The sequence below is a fragment of the Marmota marmota genome, unplaced genomic scaffold (genome assembly GCF_001458135.2).
Source record: "Marmota marmota marmota unplaced genomic scaffold, marMar, whole genome shotgun sequence".
NCBI lineage: Eukaryota > Metazoa > Chordata > Mammalia > Rodentia > Sciuridae > Marmota > Marmota marmota.
The window spans coordinates 4892401-4909200 of record NW_026000205.1 but is presented as its reverse complement, the minus strand read 5'-3'; the positions used below and the strand labels follow the sequence as shown (position 1 = coordinate 4909200).

Sequence of the window (16800 nt, the reverse complement as noted above, 5' to 3'; positions counted from 1 at the left end):
CCCCCCCCGCAATAAGCATCTTTAACTCTCTGGGCCACAGTATTCTCACCTCTAAAACAGACCTATTAATGTGCCCTTCTCAGCATGGCAATGAGGATCAGTGAGAAATTTGTGGGTTAAATATTTGGAACAGCATCTAAAGTACAGTGAACCCTTTTTCTTCTAGCTTACAAACCTTCCACAGACTTACTCTGTGCTTAGTGCTGTTTCCACATATCTTTGCTATTTGGAGCCAAAAAAATATTTGGTTATGGGGAATCTGTTGTGTGTGCAGCAGGATGTCCAGCAGTGGCTATGGCCTCCACCTATACCCGATGCCAGTAGCTCCTTTTCTCCTGGGATGACAACCAGGAATACACCCAGACATTGCCAAATGTCCTCTGGGGGTCAAAATCATTCCCATTTGGGAATTCCTGCCTTTTGTGTATTAAGTTGCATAACCCTCACAACACCCGAAGAAATAAGTACTGTGTGCGCACACATGCCCTGCACGGGAGGCTGACGTTCTCAGGACCCAGGACCTCACCCATGCTAGGAAAGTGCTCTCTTCATTTTACAGAGGTGGAAACCATGGCAAGAGGTTAAATGATTCGCCTAAGGGTGCATGGCTGAGAGCCTGTGGGTCCAGCATTCAAAACTGTTAGTACCCACTCTGAAGTCTATATATTGGTAAGCACTGGAAAACTCATCCTTCAATCAATGTTAGCTGCTCCATTATTAACCGTTATTGTTTTAGCTTCTTGATTTTCTTTTTCCCTGGTATTGGGTGTTTGGACCCAGGTCTTATGCATTCTAGACAAGAGTCCTGTCACTGATCAAACCATTATTGTTTTAGATAACAGGAGATTTTAGAGTCCTGGATTCTTGAGGTCCTCGGATTGACTGTTTTTTCTAGTATCGGGGACTTAACTCGGGGGCGCTCTTCCACCAAGTTACATCCCCAGCTCTTTTACAATTTTTTATTTTGAGACAGGGTCTCGCTAAATTGCCCTGGCTGGCCTCGATCTTTTGATCCTCCTGCCTCAGCCTCCCGAGTCGCTGGGATTACAGGCGTGACCCACCACGCCCAGAGGGTCCTGGATTTTTAAAACCCAACGACCTGCAACCTCGGCCTTAGATCCCCGCAAGGCAGCCCTACCCGTCAAGTGGGCAGCGCGGGCCGGACCCACCCACCTTGGCGTCCAGCGTGCGTTTGAGCTCCAGCATGTAGGAGAACTGCTCCGGGTAGATGTAGTCGTAGGGGAAGTAGACCAGCAGCCCGTCCACGTTGAGCCTGGCGGCGGGGGCTAAGGGGTCAGTCCCGTCCCCTCAGCCCCTCTCCAGCCTCCACACTCCCCCGCCGTGTGGTCCGACATCCCCAAGTTTCCCAGGAGACCCTCGTCCCCCTCGGCGTCTCCTCGCTACAGTCTCCTTACTGCCCCGCCGGTCCCCGCAGCGACTCCCACCCCACTCCTCCAGTCTCCCCTCGCCCCGCCGGGTCCTGAGGCGCGCCCACCGGACCCCCATCTTCCTTCCATCAATTGTTCCTCCCGTGTATCCCCCCGCTCTCGATTCCGAACCGCTAGCCCCCACTACGCTCTCACTTCATGGCGGCGGCCGCGGCGTGCCTAGGCGCAGACCCGCCTTCCTTATGAATATTCAGAAAGGGGCGGGGACATGGGTGTCCTGGAGGAGCCGCTCCACCTTTGTCACTCCACCATTGGCTGAATCTGCCCATCACTCCACCGGGAGGAGCCAATCGGAATAATGCGCATGCGCACGGAGAGGCAAAGGCGGATTTCTGGGCGAGGCATTACTGTCACAGGCATTACTGTGGATCCTCGAGGACTATCAACAAAACAAGGAAAGAAGAGAGCCGAGAGAATCGATTCAGTTCATTACTTGGATCTTCAGGTAGGCACAGATCTGTAGTCCCAGCAACACAGGAGACTGAAGTGGGAGGATCATAACTTCGAGGCCAGCCTGGGCAATTTTATTTATTTATATTTTGAGGCTGTCTAGTTAAATACATAAAATTGGCTAGGGACTTAACTTACTGGTAGGGTGGGTGCCCCTGGGTTCAATCCCCAGTAACGGGGTGGAGTGGGATGGATTAAATCTTCCTAGGTCTGTCCAGATTGAATAGTGAATGGGTTCTAGGGGAGAATGACAGGGAAATTAGGGACACTTTCGAAGCCAAAAGTTCGCAACTTATAAAATACTTGCTGTGTCCTAGACTTAGGATAAGTAATTTATAAATAGTTCCTCCCATGTATCCAGCGCCTACAGTTTGCCACTCTGTGCTGTTTTAATCAGGAAGTAATGGAGAGGCAGTACGGTTTGGTGGCTAAGGTGTGGGCTCTGAATCAGAACATCTGGGTTCAAATCCTGATTCCACTTTCCATTAACTGTGACCTTGATCAAACTACTCTGGGATTCCACCTCAGGAGAAGCAAAGAAGGAACAATTAAACAATAAGATACTTAAATGAACCCATATGAAGCAGTTAAAGCTCCAATTAATACAAACTAAGTATTTGATAAATGCTAGTTTCTATGTGCTCAATAAGTAGTTATGGGGCATCTCTTGTGTTCCTGGAACATATGTCCATGACTGCTCTGGTTCCTGTCCTCAAAGAACAATACTAAGTATACAAAAAAATATATGAAGCCAGGCATGGTGGCACATGCCTGTAATCCCAGTAGCTGGGGAACCTGAAGCAGGAGGATCGAAAGTTCAAAGCCAGCCTCAGCAACTTAGTGAGGTGCCAAGCAACTTAGTTAGGCCCTGTCTCTAAATAAAATACACAAAGGGCTGGGGATGGGGCTCAGTGGTTAAGTGCCCCTGGGTTCAATCCTTAGTACCAAAAATAAATATGATTATAAGCATGGCAAATACTGTGAAGGAAATTTTCAGAAAACCATAAAGTCTTCACTGGGGTGCCTGTTATGGTCTGTGGGGTATATTGACCAGAGTCATCAGGGAGGGCTTCCTAGAAGTACTGAGGGTGGGGCCAGGGTGACAGCTCACTGGTGGAGCCTGTGTTTAGCACTCATGAGACCCTGGGCTTGATCCTTAGCACCAATAATAAAAAATTTTAAATAAAATGGAGTACTGGAGTCAGGCAAGGTGGCACACGCCTGTATTCCCAGCAGCTCAGGAGGCTGAGACTGGAGGATCTCAAGTTCAAAGCCAGCCTCAGCAAAAAGGAGGCACTAAGCAACTCAGTAAGACCCTGTCACTAAATAATAGCCCTACAAACTAGGGCTGGGGATGAGGCTCAGTGGTTGGGTGCCCCTGAGTTCAATCCCCGGTACCCACCCTCACTCCCAAAAAATAGAGTACTGGACTGACATATCTCAGGCCCTGTGCTAAATATCCCATTACCTCCCTGACGCCATCTTCTACTGTTCTCTCTCCACGCTGCTCCTCCAGGCACCCTTGGGCCCCTGGTTTTGCCATCCAGGCAGCAGGCACTTGCATTAGTGAGCTATTTCTGCATAAATTATCCCCAAATATCATGCCTCCCCGTGCCCTCATGGTGGTCACCATTGGATCTGAAGTAGATTTTGCTCATCGTTTGGTTTATTTATTTATTCATTTTTACTGTGTGTCTCTTGCACTAGAAGGTCAGCTCTCCTTATCCCATTTCTTTTATTTCCTCTGTGTGTGTGCGCGCGCCGCGCTTGGGGTGGAACCCCGGCCTCACACATGCTAGGGAAGTGCTCTACCACTGAACTATTTCTCTAGCTTTAAAAAAAAAAAAAAAAAAAAAAGTTTATTTTGTGGTAGTGGGGATGGATCCCAAGAGTGCTCTACCACTAAGCTACATCCCCAGCCCTTTTTCTAAATTTTGAGACAGGGTCTCACTAAGTTGCTGAGGCTGGCCTTGAACTTGTGATCCTCCTGCCTAGCCTCCTGAGTGCCTGGGGTTACTGGCATGTGCCACTGTGCCTGGCTTATTATTTGTTCTATAGATCAGGAGTTGGACACAGCTGCAGTCCTCTCAAGTCCCCACTGGGCAACGTGTTACTGACCTCCCCAGGGGGTTCCTGCCGGATTCAGGTCCTCGCTGGCCCCTTCCATGTGGATGTCTTCAAAGGCAACTTGACTCATCAAAGCCAGAAACCTAGACTCAGGTTCTTGGATCCAGAGCTTTAGGAATTTAAGCCCGGACAAGGCTATGTTAGGGATATTGTATCTGCTAGAGCCAGAAGGCAGGCAGCACAGAGCCCGTGCTGACTCCAGGGAAGAGCAAAACAGGAGGGCTGTTGAGGCCTGTACAGGAGGCAGGAACTCAGTCCCTTGATGTCATCACACGTAGAGATAGGACTTCATTTGCGCCTATGCTCTTCTTCATCATGGGCCACAGTAATTACCATCTTTTTTTTTTTTTTTTTTTGATACTGGGGATTGAACCCAGGGGCGCTTAACCACTGAGCCACATCCCCAGCCCTATTTTGTATTTTATTTTGAGGCAGGGTCTCTCTGAGTTGCTTAGGGCCTCGCTAACTTGCTGAGGCTGGCTTTGAACTCACAGTCCTCCTGCCTCAGCCTCCTAAGTCTCTGGGATTACAGGAGAACACCACTGCGCCTGGCCCATTACCATCTTAAGTCTCCATCTACAAGTGTGCGTTTTGCTGTGCTGATAAGGTAAAGGTAACGGTTTTATGCATCCTTGGCTTCTCTGCATCTGGAGTTACCTTTACCATTTGGGAAAGTCTCTGATATTATTTTCCGAATTGCGCAGACCCTGCTTTGGCTGGAGCTGGGATTTTATGGCTGCTAACCGCATAGTCTCAGAACTGACATTCCAGCACCCCATCTTCTCCTTCCCGCAGCCTTGGAGACTAGCTTATCTTTTAACTCCTAATTTTCTAGTATAGCTGTTAACCTGGTAAGACTGAGAGCTAGTATGGCTGTCTTATTTCCCCTGAGATGTTTTTCCCTTCGTCCTTAAGGGGTCCTGTCTTTCCGGAAGGTCCCTGGCTGGGTCAAGAAGAGCCAGAGAGATATGGGAGCAAAATGGAAGTTACTATTAACTTTTAGAACCGGATTTCAGAAGTGCTTCTGCTGTGTTCTTAGACTATGTCACTACATCCAGCTCAAGGGAAGAGAATTTCTAAAAGGGGTGAATAACAGGAGGCAAGGAGGATGGGGAAGGATGATCTTAGGATGACTGACAACTGCCTGCTCATTACAAATGCAGTTTTCTTTGCTGGGGCACAGCCCTGTGTAGAGGGCTTGCCTAGCATGCTTGAACCCTGGGATCATGGGATGGGGAGACAATCCTGGGGTAGATATCCCTGGTCCCTAAACATCATCACAAATCTAAGAGGAAGGTTCCTTTTGAAGGTGAAGGAGGGGGCTAGGAGCCAAGGAATGCAAAGAATGCAGCTCTAGAATCCTAGAAAGGAAGGACCTGATTTCTCCCAAGAGCCTCTGTGGGAAGATGGCTCCCCAAGGTCTTGGTTTCAGCCTAGTGCAAGCGAGCTGGGACTTCTGACCTTCAAAACAGTCGGAAAGCTGGGCAAGGTGGTGCATGCCTGTAATGCCAGCGGCTTGGGAGGCTGAAGCAGGAGGATCTCAGCTAGTCAAAACTAGCCTTGGTTACTTAGTGAGACCCTGTCTCTAAATAAACATAAAAACGGCTGAGGATGTGGCCCAGTGGTTAAGTGCTCCTTGGCTCAATCCCTGGTACCAAAATTGGAGGGGAGGTCAGAAAATAAATGTGTGTTGTTTTAAGCCACAGAGTTTGTGGTCATTTGTTATGGCAGCCACAGGAAACACACCTCCTGACTTGGCCCGAGGGCTCCGCCCTCTCCCCGTGCCCTCATTGGATCTGAAGTAGATTTTGCTCATCGTTTGGTTTATTTATTTATTCATTCTTACTGTGTGTCTCTTGCACTAGAAGGTCAGCTCTCCTGCAACGGGGATTTTTTTTTTTTTTTTTGGTACCAGGGGGCGCTTAACCACTGAGACACATCCCCAGACTTCCTTGTATTTTATCTAGAGTCAGGGTCTCACTGAGTTGCTTAGGGTCTCACTAATTTGCTGAGGCTGGCTTTGAACTCATGCTTCTCCTGCCTCAGCCTCCTGAGCTGCTGGAATTACAGGCATGCACCACTGTGCCCAGCCAGCAGGGACATTTTTTAGCTGTGTCAAAGACAATTTCAAACAGACACACAGTTAAGAGAAGGGTAAAACATGGGCTGGGATTGTGGCTTGGAGGTAGAGCGCTCGCCTAGCATGTGTGAGGCACTGGCTTCAATCCTTAGCACCACATAAAAATAAAATAAAGATATTCTGTCCCCCTATAACTAAAAAATAAATATTTCCTAAAAAAAAGAAAGAAGGGTAAAACACGTACTATAATTCAGCAATGTTCAACCCTGGGCTTATCTTGCTTCCTCTACACAGCCTTACTGTCGCCCACTCCATGATTTTGAAGCAAATCTCATACATCATTTCGTCCAGAAGTATTTTAGAATGTCTCTCTAAAATTAAGGACTCTGTTAGAACATAGGCATAACTCATTAGTGCAACTCAGAGAGTATTAATAATTGTTTAGTATCATCAAATGTCCAGAGAGTGTACGAATTTGACAGCAGGGACCCAGCTTTAGACAGTGGCAAATAGTAGGTGCTCAAAAAAATGGTAATGACTGAATACTCATGATGATCCCTACGATACTTACCAGATCCATTTCTTTATGATGGGAAAACAGGCCCAGCAAGCAGAGAATCTTTCCTACATTTCTCCAGTGAGAAATCTAGATTTTCTTCCTTCCAAGCTAGGCTTATGTCACTCAGAGATATGAAGGGGTGCGTGGGGAAAGCTTAGGGTTTGCTCAGAGTGGCCACAGTGTCAGGCTGAGGGCTGGCGGAAGAGCTGCAGCCAGGGAGACTGGTGGGAATCAGAGATAGGGGACCCTGGAGACCTAACCCACCCCAGGAGACACACCACGTGACCCCTCCTTCCTGCACACCCTCTGGCCAAGTGCCAGGCAGCCCTTGCCAGGGCCTGTGCCATGGTGTTTGGGCTCTAAGATTCTGAATCTGTGAGCCTAATGAGTCTCCCTTCTTACTAAAGTTAACCTACCTTGGGCAGTTTGTTACAGTGTGAAAAGCTGCTAATACATATCACTAAATAAAAGACACAAAGAGGAATGTGAAGCGTGGAAAAGAGGAAGGGAAAGCTCGGGGATTCCCCTAGAAAGTGACTATTTTAAGACTGCTTTGCCAAGGGAGGAGGCACAGCTCAGTGATAGACTGCATGAGGCCCTGAGTTCCATCCCCAACGTCACCAAATAAACAAAAGCCCACACTGGTTTGCCCACCTTGAGCATTTATTGAGTCAGAACAGGATCAAAAGAGAAGGGAGTCGATTTCTGTGCAAACTACCTTTATTTATAAAGAAAACTCCCCCATTTGGTTATAAACATAAAACCAGCACTTCGTGAAGGCACTTAACTGGGGAAGGCGGGGTGAGGATCCTGGTGGAAACCAGTGGGTCTCCCCCAGACCCCAGAGCTTCTGGGAGACAAGGGATAGGAGTGACTCCCAGGGGAAGTCAGTTGTGGGGGGTCTCAAATCCCAGGCTCAGCTGGGAATGGTGGGTTGGCTGCTGAGGGTGAGGAGTGATTGGCAGTCAGGGTGGGAAGCACTTTGGACGGGATCTGCTTTGGCAAATGTGGAGGATCTCCTGCCCCCAAGATTCTCAGCCTCACCCCTGGGGCCTCCACGGTTAAGGCAGATTGCTAAACTTAAGGCTGAAGTTCTCCTCCACTGGCTTCTGGAAGAGCTGAGAAATGGTGGTGAGGGCCCCACCCCTGCAGAGTTAGGGGCACAGGTAAACAGCAGTATGTGGAGGGGGACATCTGGGGCGAGGGCAGGCTGGCTTGCTCTTGTCGCCTGGGAAAACATCCTTCTGTCCGGCTAGACTTTATTCCTCTGAGGCTTCACCCTGGGGAAGAGCTGAGGGGAGCAGACCTTCAGACAGACATTGGGGCTCCAGCCCTCATTCTTCCCTATGCCCACCAAGGAGGTGGGCTGCCTCCATCTCCCATCCCTTCCTCCCGGGCTCCCCCTAGCACTCAGAATCCCAACTCTCTTGTCCCCTCCAAGTACCATACAAGGCCTTGGATTCAGCAGCAGATGGAAGGGAATCTTCTGGGTCTATTAAACTGCCATAAAACTGATGCCTCCTTCTCCCTACCACCCAGCTTCTCCTGAATTAAAAGAATATTCTTGATGGGTGCTGTGGTGTACGCCTATAATCCCAGCAGCTCGAGAGGCTGAAGCAGGAGGATCTCAAGTTCAGCCTCAGAAAAAGTGAGGCGTTAAGCAACTCAGTGAGACCCTGTCTCTAAATAAAATACAAAACAGGGCTGGGGTTGTGGCTCAGTGGTTGAGTGCCCCTGAGTTCAATCTCTGATACCCACTCCCAAGGAAAAAAAAAAATTCTTTGCAGAAATATAACAGAACCCTCACTCAACCCTGGGGGGATCTTCTAAAATTTTATAGAAGTTAGATTTCTACTCTGATTTTATTAATGGATTCTTCCTCACCTAGCCTCATGCTGCAGAATAAAACCACCTTCTGCCATGGCTGTGATATGCGATTTCCCCCAAGATACTGGGGATTGAACCCTGAAGCATTTGACCACTGAGCCCCAGGCCTATTTATTTATTTATTGAGTCAGGGTCCAACTAAGTTGCCAAGGATTCTGGAACTTGAAATCCTCCTGTCTCAGCCTTCCAAGTAACTGGGATTACAGTCAAGTGCCACAGTGCCCAGCTACAATCCTTGAACTTTCCCCCATCACTAAGATGGGATTCTTTTTTTTTTTTTAATATTTTTTTAGTTGTACTTGGACACAACACCTTTATTTTATTTATTTAATTTTATATGGTGCTGATTATTGAACCTAGTGCCTCACACATGCTAGGCAAGTGCTCTACCACTGAGCCACAGACCCAACCCAAGATGGGATTCTTTTTTAAAAGTCTTCATTCTTGGGGGTTGGGGATGTGGCTCAAGTGGTAGAGCGCTCACCTAGCATGCGTGAGGAACTGGGTTTGATTCTCAGCACCACATAAAAATAAAATAAAGATATTGTGACCACCTAAAACTAAAAAACAAATATTTTTTAAAAATCTTCTCATTCTTTTTTATTAAGCCTTATTGTTATACATAATAGTTGGGTTCATCCTGATAAGATGGGATTCCTTTTTAACCTTCCCATCAAAATAATCAGGGATGATAATAAAAACTTTTTTTTTTTTTTTGGCAGTGCTGGGAATGGAACCCAGGACCTTGAGCATGCAGACAGGCCACACTCCCAACCCAGTAAAAATGCCTGATCAAGCTGGAATCAACTCTGGGTGTGGTGGCACATAACTGGGACCTTATCAGTTTAGGAGGCTGAGGTAGGAGGATTGCATGTTCAAAGCCAGCCTCAGCAATTTAGCAATGCCCCTAAGCAACTCAGTGAGACTCTGTCTCCAAATGATAAACAAACAAACAAATGAAGGTCTGGGGATGTGGCTCAGTGGTTAAGTTCCCTGGGTTCAATCCCCAGTACAAAAAAAAAAAAAAAAAAAATTAAAGATTTGAAGGGGAACCCAATGGCTGTACTGGCGAGGACCCCACAAAGGCACCGGCCCTGGGAGGCTCTTCCTCACCCACTCCCCTGACTGTGGGCGACTTTCCCTTACCCCCACCATTACTACCGGGGGCTTTTCTCCTCCGTCTATCAAAGATACCCAGCCTGCCTCACCCATTCCACCGGGCTGTCCTCCTCCCTCCCTTTCTCCTGTGAGCTCTGCCCCAAACTGCCGCTGGAGGCCCTTGGGACATCTCTCTGAGCTCACCCCGAAGTAGTTCCGCGGCACGTAGCCCTCCTGGCCGTGCAGCGTAGCCCACCACCAGTCGGTCTCCTCCAGCCCGTCCCTCCGCAGGATGGTGACAGAGTCGCCCTCTCGGAAGGATAGCTCGTCCCCGAACTCGGCGCTGTAGTCCCAGAGGGCGTACACCGCCCCGCTGTGCATCAGCCCCATGCTCTGCTCCACGTCTGAAAGGCCAGGACCGCCATGGTGAGAGCTAGGCAGAGGGCTGGGGACAGGGGCTGACCCCTGGCGCTTGTCCTAGCCAACTGGAGTTGTGCGTGCTCAGGTCAGGGGACAGGAGCCAGAGGGGAAGTCTGATGCTGGAATTGGCAGCCTCTAACATTGCAGGACACCGGGACGCGGGTCACCGCCCTGTTCCCCTGGCGCACATTACCAATCACTCCAGCCCAAGGTCCCTAAGGCCAAACTGCAATCCAAGTTGCCCTTCCAGGTGTGCGGCAGGGACCCTCTGCTTGATCCCCGTGGTCCCCCTACTCGCCCTCCCTCAGGGAAACTAGGTGACATCTAGTCTAGAGATGGCACAGCCTCTAGACTCCCCACAAATGCAACAGTCCTTAGGCCCTTCCCAGCTGCATGGCTTCTCACCTGCCAGGTGTGTACTGCGGCCTCAGACAGGTGGGAGAGCCCACCTGCTCAGCCCTGTGCCGGGTCGATGGTATAGCTGGAAACTATAACTTCCCACCCCGCAGGTAGAAAGCGGGGAGCAGCACCATCTCCACCCCGTCTCCCCGCAGGTCTCCCTAAAAATGGCACGCCCTCCACTGCCACGCCCCTCCCCGCAGGTGGCCCACTCCACATCCCTCTCTCCAGAGATCCCACTGGTGCAGCACCCACGTCCTCCTCTCCCTGTGGGGCGCAGCCTGCGTTGCAGCCAGGTGGAAGGTTCAGCACCAGCCCAAGAGCCCCAGCCGGGCGCACCTGCCAGGTAGGTGGCGCAGTCAGCATAGCCCTCCCGGTAGGGGTCGCATTTCTCAATGGCGGTGGCGCCGTCGCTGAGAGTGGTGGCAAAGATTGCAGCGCCATGCTGCACAAGCACGGTGCAGATGGCCGTGTCGTTGCACGATGCCGCGCAGTGCAGAGGTGTCCTAGGCGCAGGAGGCATGCGTGAGGGGGTCGCGCCAGCCCGCGCGGCCGCCCATGCCCGCGCCAGTCCCCTGCGGCTTAGGCCTCACCAGCCGTGGCTGTCTGGGGAGTTGACATTGGCGCCCGCCGCGATGAGGAAGTCCACGATCGGGTAGTTGGCGCCGCAGATGGCATTGTGCAGCGCGGTGATGCCCTCCTCATTGGGCTGGCTCGGGTCGTTCATCTGAGTGGGCCAGGAAGGGGCTTAGTCCAGTGGATGTCACCCCACACCCGCCACCTCCAGCTCAGCGTCCCTCACCTCCTTCACCGCCTGTTGCACCACCTCCAGCTCCCCGGTCAGCGCCGCGTCCAGCAGCAGCACCAGCGGGTTGAGCCGCGCCCGCCGGGCCTTGCGCGGGGAGCCCGCCTTCCGCAGCACCGAGCGCATCTCCTGCGGGACAGGGCGGGGACCTCAGAGACTAGGAGGAATTGTTAGTACTGCAAACCCATTAGGGGGAGGCCGGGGACCACAGGCTTAAGGACCAGGCAGCAGCTGCCCAGATCGCCCAAGACCCAGGGGGAAGGAGGAGGGCTGGGATTCGCACCGGGGAGAGGTGTGTCCTGGCCCTGGTGCTGCGGTCCTCCTGAACTCTACAACAGCAAATTACTTTGGATCTTGACCCTGAGACCTGCGAGTAACTGAGAGGCTATGGAGTGGGTGGCCAAGTAATTCTAGACCTTCAAGACAATGAATGTGGAAGCCAGTTATTCACTATACACACAAACACACGTGCACACACATGCATGTGCATACACATATACACGACTACACAAAATAAGTTATGTATTAAAAATATAGATACAGATAAAATGCCATGAAGCATGCATGACAAGTGTTACCAGGTCTTAATTCCAGAGGTTTGGGATATGAGTATTCATCATGTTATTCATGTGCTTTCTTATTTTTCATTTCCTCCTACAAGATTTATTTCTACTGAGTGTGTGTTTGTGTGTGCATGCACGCGCAGTGTTAGTTATTCTGGTCTTGGCTGTCTCCAGCATTTCAATGATTGCAAGATTCTGAAATTTAGAGATACTAAGAGGCAGTGAATCCAAAATCTTCAATTTCTCAGTTATTTTTCTTTCTTTTTTTTTTTTTTTTGTTTGTTTTTCTTCTTCCCAGTACTGGGGATTGAACCCAGGGCCAGGTGCATGCTAGGCAAGAACCTACCACTGAGCTACATCCCATCTCCTTTTAATTTTTTTTTTTAATTTGAGACAGGTTCTTGCTAAATTGCTCAAGGTAGCCTCAGACCTGTGATCCTCTTGTGTCAGCCTCCCGAGTGGCTAGGATCACCAGTATGCCCTGTTATTTCAAGTTTTCAATATGTTGTGATTGCAGAAATGCTAAATTATACTATTTCCTTCACTATTTCGAATTGTGGAGGGGCCAGGGTTTTGCAATCCTGATATTCTATGAGAACTTTCATATTTTACTATTAGAATTTCACTGCAAAAGACTGAAGGAGATACTCAAATTGTTTATCACAGTTCTGAGTGCTGAGACTTTTGTTCTCGGTACTGATTACTGTTTTTTTCCATGTTTTCTAAGGTGTTTATGTATTCTTCTACGATAGAAAGTGTTAATTTAAAATGTTACTCTTAATAAAAAAATTGGGGGGCTGGGATTCTGGCTCAGCGGTAGAGCGCTCGCCTAGCACAGGCAGGACCCGGGTTCGATCCTCAGCACCACATAAAAATAAAGGCATTGTGTTGTGTCCATCTACATCTAAAAAAAAAAAAATTGGGGGGGTACCAGGGATTAAATTCAGGGGCACTTGACCCCTGAGCCACATCCCCAGCCCTATTTTGTATTCTATTTACAGACAGGGTCTCACTGAGTTGCTTAGGGCCTCATTAAGTTGCTGAGTTCAATTCTTGAATTTTGTGTCTTTTCAAGCTTCTCTGTGACCAAGACATTGTGATTCTCTGAGGGGACAATTCTCCTATTTTGAGATATCATCCTTCCCCTCTTGATCTCAGGGCCCTGAGCCTTTTCGTTCCTTGGCTCTACCCTGGAGAGGCTGGTAACAGGCATTCTGGGGTGTCTGCTTCACCCCCACTTCTCTGGGAACTGTCCCATACACATCTACCCACACTGTGTTCAGGACAGTTTCACCTGACTATAACTCTGCCCCCATCCCCGATGCACAGCCAAAACTAAGATCGGCAAGAGACCATCCCCTGGGCAAATGACAACATTAATGGCAGCTAACAGTTATGTGCCAGGCACCATTCTACCCACTCAATACACTAGACCTTCACAGCAACCTCATGAGGTGGCTTGTGGGAGACCAACCTTGCACGTGACTGAGTTAACTCCCCTGCTGGGCGATGTGGCCTCAGGCACCCATGCTGCTAGACTGCCCCGCTCTTCTAGGGTCTTCATGCCTAGGCGTGCCTTCCTACAGCCCTATGGGTGGAGCTATACTCACCTGTTCCTTTGTAATATAACCCCTTGCCCTGTTTAGGATAGAATCTTCCATGGAAGTGCCTTGTGTGTGTCCCCTTCTCTTACTGTGCCCTTGGGTGTGGCCTACCTGGATGTCAGTCAACCTGCTGACAGTGGACATCATGAAGATGGACTCAGCCCCTGAAACCTGACTCCTTGCCTCATTTGAATAGCTTCTCAGTAAAAGGGGTCAGCAGGGTGCTCTCTCTCTCTCTCTTTCTGCGGACCCAAAAGGTCAGAGAAGCTGTCACAGCGACCCCAAAGAAAAAGGTATTTGTGTCTCTTGTGTGGTTATTTTGCGCGGCCCAGTCAGCCCAGTTTACCTGGAGTGACCCCTGAGAATTTTAGTCACCAGAACAGAAACCTGGCAGTGGCTGTAATTCTCACCATTCACAAATGAGGACACTGAGGCCCAGAGAGGTTAAATGTCTCACCCAAGACTGCACAGGTGGTAAGTGGCACACAGCCAGGATTCAAACACAGGTGAGCCCAGCTCTATGGCCAATGCTCTTAACCACCGGCCCCAGGGACCAGCGACTCAGTCTCCATCATTTGGGAGGCTGGATTCCCAGACTCCTGAACTAGCCCTCAGAAGAGGGCTGCTTCTCTCACATAAGGCACGTACTTGGGAGTGTTTTGTTACAGCAGCTGGCCCCAGACGCTAGCAGACACACCCGTTTCCTCCTGTGTTACTTACCATGCTCTGTGGCTGCTCTGGTGGGCTGCTCTGGGGTGGGGCTGGGGGCGGTAGGGGAGCTGGTGGGGCAGGAGCAGGGGGCCCGGCCCTGGCCTCAGATCCCTCGGTGATGGGCGTCAGCTCTGGCTCAGGCCCCCCAGGCCCTGGCCCGCCATGCCGGTGGAAGAGGCGGCTGATGATCTGCTGGTACTGCTTCTTGTGAGTAGGGGGCAGGGCCACGGCAGGGCTCTGCTCCATGGAGCCCCTGCGTTTGAGGGGCCGAGGAATCTCGGCCAGCACCCGGGCCACCTCCTCCAGCTCGGGCACCGACTGCGCCTCAGGGGGCAGCGCTGGCTGCAGCCTCGTGGGGCTGAGGGGCCGAGTTACAGCGCCTTCGTCTGCATCACCAGCCTCCAGCACCGGTGTCAGCAGCCCCTCTAGCTCAGGCTCAGCCTCCGCCTCGGCAGGGGGTTTGAGGAGGCCTAGCAGGAACAAGAACCCAATCAGAGGACAAGTCCTCTGAAGGCCCCCAAAACTCTCCACAACTTCCAGGGTCTGAAATCACTACCTTATTTTCTGTGTGACCTCAGGGCAGTTTCATGCCCTTTCTGGGCTACATATTCCCTGAACTGTGAACAATACGTAATTATACCTCCCATTTATTGAGCACTTAGGATGTGCCTGGCACTTTACATGCTGGTCTTGTTGAACTCTCCCCTCTAGGCTATTATCTCCATACTATGCGAAGGAAATCTGAACCTCAGAGAGAGTAACTAAGTTACCCAAAGTCACACTGCTGGCTGACTTCAGAATCTGTACTCCTAGCAACCATGAGGACCGGACTTTCCAAGATCTGCAAGCTTTCCTCTCCTACCATCTCGGGCAGAAAACTCCTTCCAGAAGTAGAATCCCAGCATTTAATGATCTCTTCTCTCTGCCTTATTGCCCTTTGGCAGTGGGAGCTGGGTGTGGTGGTGCACACCTTAATCTCAGGGTCTCAGGAGGACTGCAAGTTCAAAGCCAGCCTCAGCAACCTAGCAAGGCCCTAAGCAACTTAGTGAGACCCTGTCTGTCTCAAAATAAAAGCAAGAAGGGGGGGATAGTAGAGGATAGGAAAGGCAGCAGAATACAACAGACACTAGTATGGCAATATGTAAATAATGGATGTGTAACTGATATGAAATATGGGTAAAAATGGGAGTTCATAACCCACTTGAATCAAAGTGTGAAATATGATATATCAAGAACTATGTAATGTTTTGAACAACCAACAATAAAAAAATTTAAAAAAAAAAAAAAAAAAAAAAAAAACAAGAAGGACTGGAGATGTGGCTCAGTGGTTAAGCACCCCTGGGTTCAATCACTGGTACCAAAGCAAGCAAGCAAGCAAGCAGGTGGGAGCAGTAACAATCACTTTTGTTTTCTTTTTTGATACTGGGAATTGAACCCAGATGCCCTTTACCACTGGACTACATCCCCAGTCATGTAAACATATATATATATTTTTAAATTTTTAGACAGGTGGGCTGGGGATGTGGCTCAAGAGGTAGCGCGCTCGTCTGGCATGTGTGCGGCCCGGGTTCGATCCTCAGCAGCACATACAAACAAAGATGTTCTGTCCGCCGAAAACAAAAATAAGTAAATATTTAAAAAAAAAAAAAAAATTTTTAGACAGGATCTTGGCAAGTTGGTGAGGACTCATTAAGTTGCTGAGGCTGGCCTTGAACTTGTGATCCTCCTGCCTCAGCCTCCTGAGTTGCTGGGATAATAGGCGTGCACCACCGCACCCATTGTAACAAACACTATTATGACATAATCCCTGTCACCCTCCTATAAGGTAGATATTAATCTCTCTTCACAGATGGGTAAACAGATACTCAGACAAGTTAGGTAACTCATCCTGAGTCACACAGTAAGTCAGTGGTGGAGAGATGCCGAAACCCTCTCTGCTTAACTCCACAGATCTCCTACCAAAAAACATTAATGATTATCATAACAAATGATAGCTATTGAGGGATTACTATGCATTGGGCCCTATTTCAAGGACTCGATATGGTTTTAATGCCATCTCCCATAAGATAGGCTCTTATCATTGTTCAGTTTTTACACTCAAGGAAATTGACGTCCCTGAGGTCACACAGTGTAGAAGCAAGCAGTCTGCCCCAGGGTCCATCCTTAACCACTGTACCATCCCTGGCTCCTGTGCCAATGCCCAAGTTCACCTGGCCTAGCACTCTGAAGGGCAGTGTCTGGAAGGAGATGGTTCTCCCAGCTAATCTGTCCCTTCATTGTCCTCCCTTCACCCAGTCCTCTAGGGGCCTGTTATTGACTCACCTTCATTCACCGGTGGCCATGTTTGTTGGGGGACCTGGGGGACTGGAGCCTGGGGTTGGGCCTGGGGCTGGGGCTGAGGCTGGGGTTGGGGCTGGGGTTGGGGGGGCAACTGGGGCTGTGGTTGGGGCTGGGGCTGCAGTTGGGTCTGGGGGGGCTGGCTGGGACTGGGGAGGCAGCTTAGGTGGGGGTGCTCTGGAGAAGACGGAGGACCCAGGGAGCATGGCTCTGCTGGCCCCCTGCTCCCAGAAAGCGTTCTGCAACTTGAATATCATGCTGAGGGGGATGGGACGCTGGCGAGGGGCACTGCGGGGCCTGTCTCTTATACAC

The 16800-nt window shown here is 50.0% G+C and overlaps 2 protein-coding genes across 3 annotated transcripts in view; both read right to left on the bottom strand.

The window, feature by feature from the left end:
* Positions 1–1634, bottom strand: part of Ercc2 (ERCC excision repair 2, TFIIH core complex helicase subunit) — a 14430-nt gene extending 12796 nt beyond the window's left edge. For both annotated transcript variants that reach the window (XM_015496705.2, XM_048790699.1), the window contains exons 1-2: positions 1584–1634; positions 1174–1273 (exon numbers count right to left, since the gene is read on the bottom strand). In XM_015496705.2, the coding sequence (XP_015352191.1) occupies positions 1174–1273; positions 1584–1588 (105 nt within the window). In that variant the 5' untranslated portion in view covers positions 1589–1634. The remainder of the gene's footprint in view (positions 1–1173; positions 1274–1583) is intronic.
* Positions 1635–7366: 5732 nt separating this feature from the next.
* Positions 7367–16800, bottom strand: part of Ppp1r13l (protein phosphatase 1 regulatory subunit 13 like) — a 15582-nt gene continuing 6148 nt past the window's right edge. Inside the window, exons 4-11 of the mRNA XM_015497009.2 lie at positions 16645–16785; positions 16474–16607; positions 14161–14621; positions 11271–11402; positions 11062–11195; positions 10808–10974; positions 9854–10053; positions 7367–7955 (exon numbers count right to left, since the gene is read on the bottom strand). Coding sequence (XP_015352495.1) covers positions 7917–7955; positions 9854–10053; positions 10808–10974; positions 11062–11195; positions 11271–11402; positions 14161–14621; positions 16474–16607; positions 16645–16785 — 1408 coding nt within the window. The 3' untranslated portion in view covers positions 7367–7916. The remainder of the gene's footprint in view (positions 7956–9853; positions 10054–10807; positions 10975–11061; positions 11196–11270; positions 11403–14160; positions 14622–16473; positions 16608–16644; positions 16786–16800) is intronic.